Source organism: Myripristis murdjan, chromosome 11 (assembly GCF_902150065.1).
Source record: "Myripristis murdjan chromosome 11, fMyrMur1.1, whole genome shotgun sequence".
In the NCBI taxonomy this organism is placed as follows: Eukaryota; Metazoa; Chordata; class Actinopteri; order Holocentriformes; family Holocentridae; genus Myripristis; species Myripristis murdjan.
Window position 1 is genome coordinate 997,119 of NC_043990.1, and position 9,478 is coordinate 1,006,596.

The 9,478-nt window shown below is 43.0% G+C and overlaps 1 protein-coding gene across 1 annotated transcript; it reads right to left on the reverse strand.

Annotated features, from left to right (window-relative positions):
- Positions 1-1,734: 1,734 nt before the first annotated feature.
- On the reverse strand, positions 1,735-8,898 carry LOC115367786 (retinol dehydrogenase 12). Its single transcript, XM_030063704.1, has 8 exons — positions 8,410-8,898; positions 7,456-7,635; positions 5,648-5,782; positions 4,999-5,190; positions 4,269-4,430; positions 3,534-3,653; positions 2,117-2,321; positions 1,735-1,966 (listed from the first exon to the last, which is right to left on the reverse strand). Exons 2-8 carry the CDS (start codon positions 7,568-7,570, stop codon positions 1,864-1,866), a joined length of 1,032 nt encoding a protein of 343 aa, XP_029919564.1. The 5' UTR covers positions 7,571-7,635; positions 8,410-8,898; the 3' UTR covers positions 1,735-1,863.
- Between the last annotated feature and the right edge of the window lie 580 nt (positions 8,899-9,478).

Genomic DNA, 9,478 nt, shown 5'->3' on the forward strand with positions numbered 1-9,478 from the left:
GTCTAAAGCTATACCCACACGTTTGACGTTCAAAATACAGCTGCATCAATAATTTATTACAAATTATTATAAATGGAAAAAAAAACTTGTGCATGAAGTCACGTGTTTGTTGTTGTTTATTAAAGTTGGTCACGTTCTTCATGTTAAACAGCTTCACCTAACCTTAACCTCCAGTTTATGGAATATCTATAATAGTACAGTCAGAACAACAGTACAGAGTTTTTTTTTTTTTTTTTTTTTTTTTTGACCAATTTTTTATTAAGAGATTTTCCACAGGGGGCAGTAGATGTTACAGTACATGGCGGATAAGATAAGTTACCCTTGGTATGCGTCCCCTGTTGCCGTCCCCCCCCCCCCCCTCAATCTACTCCATCCCCATCCCTAACCCGGGAAAGGAAAAAGAAAAAGGGTGCAAGGCAGTGCACACAATAAAACAGAAAAAAAAAAAAAAACAGGTAACACAAAACAAAACAAAACAAAGAAGACCACCGTGGGGATGTTCTTGAGTCAACAGTACAGAGTTATCTGAAGAAAAAGTTGAGCATGTGAGTCTTTATGTGCATGATTGTTGTCCAGTCATACACGTCATTGTTGCCATGGAGACTCACCTGGGAGGGAGGTAAGATAAGTGGGTTGCAGTGCAAGACGCTACAGTTGTGTTCTGTGGTGAGAGCGAACATGAACAACAAGAAGATACATGAGAACGTTATGTTCCAACATTGTGCACAAACACTCTGTTCTTTCTTACTTAGTGTAAGATAAGCAGCACATTTTTCTAACAATAACAACTAACCTTAACTCAACCTCCAGTTTATAGAATATCTATAATAATAATAATAACTAACCTTAACTTAACCTCCAGTTTATAGAATATCTATAATAATAATAACTAACCTTAATTCCAGTTTATAGAATATCTATAATAATAACTAACCTTAACTCAACCTCCAGTTTATGGAATATCTATAATAATAATAACTAACCTTAACTCCAGTTTATAGAATATCTATAATAATAACTAACCTTAACTTAACCTCCAGTTTAAGGAATATCTATAATAATAATAACTAACCTTAACTCAACCTCCAGTTTATGGAATAACTCACTCTCTTCTGTCCTGCTGCTGCTCTGTCATTTATCTTTGATTATTAATTTGTGGGTTCCATGTGTTCCATGTGTTTCTGTCTGTTTTTGCCGTGTTTTCTTGAGCCTGTGCAGCACTTTGGTCGCCTGAGGTTGTTTGAACTGGGCGACAGAAGTAACGCTGACACTGATGTTGTGCTTGTGTCTTAATCGATGACAATAACAAGAAATGCCCAAACAACGTTTTGCAGTGTTTTTAATTTTCATCGATGCTTTGCTCATACAGAAAGATCCACAGTCACAACACTTCACTCACAGTTAACCAACTTTTACACCATTCACCTCAGTGACAGTGACAGCAGTAGAAGTAGTAGTAAAAGTAAAATTAGTAGTAGTAGTAAGTAAGTAGTTAGTAGTAATAACAGCAATAGAAGTAGCAATGACAGTAGTAGTAGCTGTACTAGTTGTAGAATTGGTAGTAATAGCTGTGAAATTAGTAGTGGTAGTAGAGGTAGTAGAAGTTATAGTTAAATTAGTAGATTAGTAGTAATAGTATAATTAGTAGTAGTAGTAGTAATAGAATTAGTAACAGTAGTAGTAGTAGTGTTAATAGTAGTATAATTATTATTAGTTGTAGTGATAATAGCAGTAGTATTAATAATAATAATGGTAGTAACAGTAGTAGTGGTAGCAGTAGTAATAGTTCAATTTGCAGTAGTAGTAACTGTAGTAATAGTAGTATAATTAGTAGTACTACTAAGGGGGCGGTGCTGGTTGCCTTCAGTTGCTATAGTGATTGACCAGCCGGGCGCTGACATCCCATAATCTTCGGGCAGTGAGGTCATCTCTGGCCTCAGGAGCTGGCCTCTTCACCCTGCAGTCACTGTGACACACACACACACACACACACACACACACACACACACACACACACACACACACACACACACACAGATTGAGGCTGCATCACTGCTGGGAGACACTGTGTGTGTGTGTGTGTTTGTGTGTGTGTGTGTGTGTGTGTGTGTCTGACCTGAAGTAGCAGCCGCTGTGCTCCTCCAGGCCGGGCGTCACGGCGCAGTAGATGGAGGTCTGCGCTCCCTCCCGTGGCGTCTTCATAAGCAGCAGGGCGGGCAGCCGCAGCAGCGCCGCCGCCGCCGGCCAGCGGGTCTCCACGTGCCGGCCCAGCTCGGAGCGGATCACCCCGGGGTGCAGGCAGAGGCACGTCACCCCCGAACCTGCACACACACACACACACACACACACACACACACTCAGTGAGGGCGCAGGTGTTACGTCAGAGCGTCAGTATTTACTGGTAGACGTGTGAGGGGAAAGTCAGTCACTCTGCTCTGTAATGAGAACACAGCTTCACACACTGAGCTCAGAGGGAGAGCACATTGTAGTAGCAGTAGTAGTAGTAGTAGTAGTAGTAGTAATAGTTTTAGTGATAATGTCTGTATTAGTGTCTGTAACAGTGTACTAATGGTACTACTAATAGGAGTTTTAGTCACAGGTGGAATTAACGACTCACATCTCCTCATGTTGCTGCAGCTGAGCAGCGTTTTTCTTCCTTTTTGTAGCTCTTTGAGGGTTTTTTTTTTTTTTAAGTCAGTGATTTGACTTTTCCTTCAGTCCATTTCTTTGTTCTGAGTTTTGTCTTCACTGCATTTTAAATCAGATCCATTACAGAGAACAGACTGTGGAACCTTTCACAATAAAAGCTCAGTCAGCAAAGATAAGAAGAGGAACCTGCTTCTACTTTTTGTCATTTCTAAATTTCACAATAAAAGCTGCACCATGAAAAACTGCAGTGAGGACCATTTAGACTCAACTGGTGAAAAAATGTGGAACAAGTGTGGAGGATGAGAACCATGTAGACTCTACCATCACATTCTGTGCTCACACCACATGTGTCAGTTGAGTCTCCAGGGTCCTCACCTCAGTTGAGTGTAATGCCCCTTTAAAAGCATGCAGTGTGCAGCGTGTTCTCTGGAAAAGATCCCAGCTAACACAGTTACTGTTTGGAAAAAGGAGCTCAGTCACTTTTACTGCCAGGACATTTGACATGAGACACTTTGGACTTTTACTGCAGGAGATTTTTACTGCACTACTTCTACTTCTACTGCAGTCACATACCAGCAGAGGAGCAGTACTTCTACTTCTACTGCAGTCACATACCAGCAGAGGAGCAGTACTTCTACTTCTACTGCAGTCACATACCAGCAGAGGAACAGTACTTCTACTTTCTACTTGTACTGCAGTCACATACCAGCAGAGGAACAGTACTTCTACTTTCTACTTGTACTGCAGTCAGATACCAGCAGAGGAACAGTACTTCTACTTTCTACTTGTACTGCAGTCAGATACCAGCAGAGGAACAGTACTTCTACTTGGGTAGCAGTTTGCAGTACTCTGTCCAGTTGTACTGGTAGTAGCACTGGTGGTACCTCGGGTCCTGCTGGCCAGCTCTCTGGTGAACAGGATGTTGGCCAGCTTGCTCTGCCTGTAGCTGGTCAGGGGGCTGTAGGGCGTCCTCTCAAAGTGCAGGTCGTCAAAGTGGATCTTCCCTGCAGAGATCAGCAGAGATCAGCAGAGATCAGCAGACATGAACAGATCTGCAGGGATCAGTAAATTAGAAGATCAGCAAAAATCAGCAGAGATCAGAAGAAATCAGCGGTCTCAGTTTAAAAAGCTTTTAAAAACCCTAACCCTATTTATAATGTATATCCAAATGTTTTAATGTTTTTTTTTATTTCATTTTATATTTTAATCTCTCTCTGTTTGACCACCTCTTGAAATCCTTATCTTTACTGTATTTTCTGTGTATGATATTCTGTTTGTTTTATTTTTCTGTAACTGCACCTTTATTGTATTTTGTGAAGCACCTTGTAGCTCTGGTTTTGAAAGGTGCTATAGAAATAAAGTTCATTATTATCATCATCATCATCATCATCATCATCATTTTGCTCCCCCTCATCTGCTCTGCTGTGTTAGCTAATAAAGCTGAGGTGAGTTTAAACTCTCTCCGCCTCCTCATGGCGAGGCTCTGCCATTGGCTGGCGACACGCTGGTGACCGTAACCACCGTCAGACACCAGCGGGGGGCGTCACGCTGCCTGGCTGCACTGCTGATTTACAGGTCAGGATTCAAGCGGATGTGAAAGTGACGGAGGGCGAACGTGCCTCTGTCGTGGACGACGCTGGAGACGGTGACCACGCGGCTGGGGGCGGAGCTCTTCAGCAGCTCCAGCAGCAGATTGGTCAGCAGGAAGTGACCCAGGTGATTGACACCCAGCTGCATCTCAAAGCCGTCGTCTGTCAGCATTTTAGGACACATCATCACCCCTGTGAGGGAAGGAAGGAAGGAAGGAAGGAAGGAAGGAAGGAAGAGAGGGCAGGGAGAGGACACATAGGAAATAAGGAAGCAGGGAGAGGAGAGGAAAGAAGTCAGAAAGCAAGAGAGAACGTACACCGGAAAAAAAAATAGAAAGCCAAGGGAGGGGAAATAAACTCAGAAATTCCAAGATTAAATTTGTAAATTAACTAATAAAGTGCTAAATTTATGAGAAAAAAAAATTCTGAGATTATAAAGTCACAAATGTACGAGAATAAAACAGTGAAAACCAGTTTGGCCGCTGACAGAGAGAAGCAGAGAAACCAGTTCTATGAGGGGTTTTTTCTCATAAATTTGTGAGTTTTTTTACCTCTTTAATCTCAAAAATATCCAGGTTTTTTTCTTGGAACTTAATGACTTTAATCTAAGAAAGAGTTTTTCTCAAAATATATCCCCACGTCCCCCAGCTTTGTAATTTTTCTTCTCCCCACAGTGGCCTTGATACAGCATCATAAAAAGGCATGAAGTTAGTCAAACGTTTTCACACACACACACACACACACACACACACACACACACCTGCGTTGTTGATGAGGATGTCCAGGCGCTTCTCGGCGGCTCGCAGCTCGGTGCTGAAGTGTCGCACCGAGCGGAGGGAGGACAGGTCCAGGTGTCGCACCAACACCTCGCTGTTTCCTGTCGCCTGGCGGATCTCGGAGGCGGCCTGCTCCGCCTTGGACAGATCCCTGCAGGCCATCACCACCCGGGCCCCTGAAACACAGCAGGGCCCTGACAGCTTCCCAGCCACACACACACACACACACACCACCCCCCTCACACACCAAGTCTCTGTCTGTCATCCCAAAGAGACGACAGCGCTCTTGAGATGAACACAAAGAAAACAGGGGAGGTCGTCTTCGGTTTGACCTGCTGACTCCTACAAAGTTCCTGTCATCATTCATACTGAAAAAAAATCATGCTGCTATTTTCCTATAAACACTGATCATCTGTTCTCCTGTATCTATTTTCCTGATGTTTTTATACACAGAACTGGTTGAATTGTGCGTTTCATTTGTTTTTACTATGTTTTTCTTTGTTTCATTATTTTTTGTTAGTGAGGATCTTTGCATAGCAAGGTGCTGTGTCAGTAAAGCCAGACGCTGACGACATTTCTATTTATATGTCTGATCTCCTCTGTGCTGTTTATCGTCTCCTGCCCTGAACTCACCTCTCCTGGCCATGTCCAACGCCGTCTCCTTGCCAATGCCTGTGTTGGCGCCGGTGATAACCACCGTCTTTCCGTGAAGTTTCGCCTGGCTGTGGCACACGCCGCCGGCGACCCACTTCCTCAGTACGACCAGACCTGAAGAGGAAACGCAAAACACTGAAGCCGCAGGGCAAGACTGTCTAAAAGTCATGCATCAGGATGAACAAGCTGCTGGAAACTTTTCCTAATCCACTTAGTGGGGAAATATTAACACGACTGCTCTGTGGCTGATAACAACTTTTTGCTGTAAAAATTAAATATCTAAGGGATTTCTGAACGTCTCCGTGGTGAAAGGACTGGAAATCAGCAGCTGTTCAAACAAGTTGTTTTAAAAGATGAACGGAGCCGCGAACCATCGAGCAAGAGTCTCCTGGAAAGCGCCGTACAGCTGATATGACAGCCAGCAGCGCTGTTTCCTGTGAACTCTCATGACTAAAATGTCATTTACAGGCTTAGTGGAAGAAATTCAACTTGACTGCTAAATGTTGCATGTTGTGTAATTTGAATAATTAGCATAATGACTAAAAAAAAAAAAAAAAAAAACGGAAATCGCTGTAATTTTGCCTCCAACTAACTTGGAAAGGTGATCTAAGAGTCTAAATCTATGTTTGTGATGTCCAGAAGGAGAAAAAAAACATAAATAAAATTGAGTTATATCAAATCCATTGTGGCTTTTAAATGGATGTGAATCAAATTCGGCTGATGAGGAACCGTTGCATGTCTTCTGAGGGCTGAATGAAGCGGAGCCGGGCGAGATTAAGGAGCTGGGATGGGGATTAAGAGGCGACGTGGGCGGAGGAGAGGAACGCGGGGGAGCGGAGAGGGCCGGTGTGCGTCGCAGCATACGGTTTGGAAATTTAACAAAGACCCCCATCACTAATCTGATTACCAAACCTCATGATAATCTCAGGGAACTATGAGATTTACTGCAGGATTACAGAGGAAAACGCTGGACCGCGATCAGTCCTGCCGGCACAGCGCTTCACAAAACTGCTTCTGTTTCAAGTCCTTCATGTAAAATTTATTCATTTATACACCTGAGACTTTCATCAAGATCACTAACCCTCGTGTAAAAAAATAAATAAATAAATAAATAAAAGTCAGCTTTACTTTCACACACAGAATACATTTAATTCTGGACTTCATTTAAATCAGTTCTGGTCATTTTATTGTGACCAGTGGCCAAGTTTTGAAAACTAACCTGACAGACAGGAAGACAGACAGACAGAGAGACAGACAGACAGATGCTCCTATATAAAATTCATTGCAATATGCCTCATCTGAGAAAGTTCCTGCTGCTTGCTGACTTCTCTGTGTGTGTTTTGGAACGAGCAGCTGTCCTGTTTTTACCTGAGGAGGTGTGTAAAAACAGGACACACAGTGGAAACTTGTGCTCGCAGTTTGAAATGGCAGGAAACAGCAGTGTGTTTCCTCACGCTCCGAGGAATGTCAAATGAGCACAACAACATAAAGAACGGAGCAAAGTGCTTCGTATATTTTGGGTTATTATTATTATTATTTGGGTCTTTATTGTCTTTATTGTATATATTTAGTCTTTATTGTATATACTTGTTCTTAATTTTATTTTTATGTTTCTATTGATGCTGCTGTAACGTGGGAATTTCCCAGTTTGGGATCAATAAAGTAAATCTATCTATCTATCTATCTATCTATCTATGAGGTAAAACAGTTGTCTGTAAGTGGCGTTCCTCGCTCCTCACCACAGCCTGACCCTGCAGAGTCTGTCCTGAGCTCAGGTAAGGACTTACTGACGGCCGAGACGGTGGTGATGGCTCCGTACTTGAGCAGCTGGTTGTCCCTCAGCTCCTGCCACAGCCCGGCTGTGTGCTCCCAGCACTCGGCCCACAGCCCGCGTGCAGCCATGCCGCCTTCGCCGCCCTCAGCTGGAGCTGCAGACACCGTCTGGCTCCGCGACGGCCAGCCTTCCCCTGCCACACACACGCCAAAACACACACACACACACACACACACACACAAATAAGTCGTCTTGAGCCCGGAGCGCTGTGTGCAGGTAAGAGAGGGCAGCTCGCCAGAGGAGCTCCTGCTGCCGTCACATCGCCTCACAAACTGTTAACAAAACACTACAAGTCACTGAGCGCAGCGTAATCTGACAGAGCCGCAGCCCGTGAACGCAACGCTGCCTTTCAGCTCCAGATGTTGTACATTCCCAGCAGCCCATGAATGCAGCATAGCTGAATATGTCATGTAATAACTGGTGAGACTCCAGTAACTCCAGTAAACACATCACTGCCGTCCCGATTAAACAGCAAAAACAAAACCATGAAAACCATCAATCAATTTCACTGAAGGTTTTTCAAAAACAAACAATAACTAACTGAAACTGTATTGTGTGTTTACAGAACAAAAATAGGTTTGGTTTCTGACACTTTATTTGGTCGTTCCTCCTCAGTGAAGACTTTTTTTTAATGGTTTGATGTTTTGTTGAGTTTTTATTACTCAAAATATTTTTTCTGATCTTTTTGAATCTCATCCCTGACAAACAGCCCAGTTTACAAAAATGACTAAAAGCAACACAAGAACTAATCAAACTAAACTTAAACTAAGCATTTTCAAGCAAGTAAAAACCAAACTACACCAGCAAACCTGCTTTAAAAACAAATTAAAACTAAACTGACATTGAAAATAGAGAGCCACAATTAAATAAAAATAAAACTTGATGAAAAAAGAAAAACTGTAATAACCTTGGTTTTGGGAAGATGCCCCGGCTCGATGCCAGGGAGCCGTGATTAGTTTGAGGATGCTGGGATATTTTAACGGACGGAGAGAAAAGCACAAGCCGCCTCAGCAAAGCTCCGGCTCCTTCTGATGTCTTCCTCAAGGCGCCTGAAAAATGTCCAAGTCCAAAAAAAACGTCAGGCTGATGTCCACAGACCTAATCAAATACCACAGCAGGAAGTTGACAACCTGCACTTCCTTCTTGTTCCTTTCAAATTAGTAGGCAGAATCCTCATCATGAAGGATTTCTGCTCTCCAAACCAGCCTGCGGTCTCATTTTTTTAGTCAGGACATGTGCAAAACGAGTGTCTCCAGTCAGTGCTGAGTTTGGGTTGATTTAATTAGATGCAGGGTTCAGGATCCACTCCTGCCACTAAAAATAAGAGAGAAGAGAGACGAGGAAATGCAGCGTCCAGCAGAGGCACTGTAGTGAGTGTGTGTGTGTGTGTGTGTGTGTGTGTTAATGCCTTGGAATAGGTCTAATCTTAGATGAGGAGTGTTAAAGTCTTAGTGTGCGTTCAGGCCCTGCTGGGAAAATCTGACGTTCACCACGCCTTCCAGACTGGCTGCTACACAGCGTTGCATTCAAATGCCGATCTGTGAGAAAATCAAACTGAAAAAAGACACAACAAAACACAAAGAACCATCAGCAGCTGGAGAACCTCTTTATTTAGGGGCTGGTTCTCCACTCACTCTCTGTGGTTCTTTAAAGTGCTAAAGGTTCTTCATGTTTATTGGAGTTATTTGGCGGCAGCAGCTAACAATTCTTTTCCTTGTGGATTAATGTGCAGATTATTTCCTCAGTGAATGGATTAATGTGTCGCTCTATAAACCATCAGAAAACAGGGAGAAATGCCAGTGTCACAGCTGACATTTTTAATAGCTCGTCTGGAACCCAGTGAAGGAACAAGGAACGTGGAGGACCGGCCAACAACATGTTCATGTTCGTTTTCAACCTGATACACAGTCATCTGATTTAAAACACTCAGAGAAACTTTTATTCTGAAAAATTACTAAAGAACCTTTTAAAAAACA

Bases quoted from the DNA above. Each gene is read 5' to 3' on its own strand.
- LOC115367786 (XM_030063704.1), bottom strand. From the start codon at position 7,570: ATGGCTGCACGCGGGCTGTGGGCCGAGTGCTGGGAGCACACAGCCGGG. The intron at 5,783-7,455 runs GTAAGTCCTTAC...TTTCCTCTTCAG, and splicing joins CACCACCGTCTCGGCCGTCA to GTCTGGTCGTACTGAGGAAG. The intron at 2,322-3,533 runs GTACCACCAGTG...GTGTGTGTGCAG, and splicing joins GCTGGCCAGCAGGACCCGAG to GTTCGGGGGTGACGTGCCTC.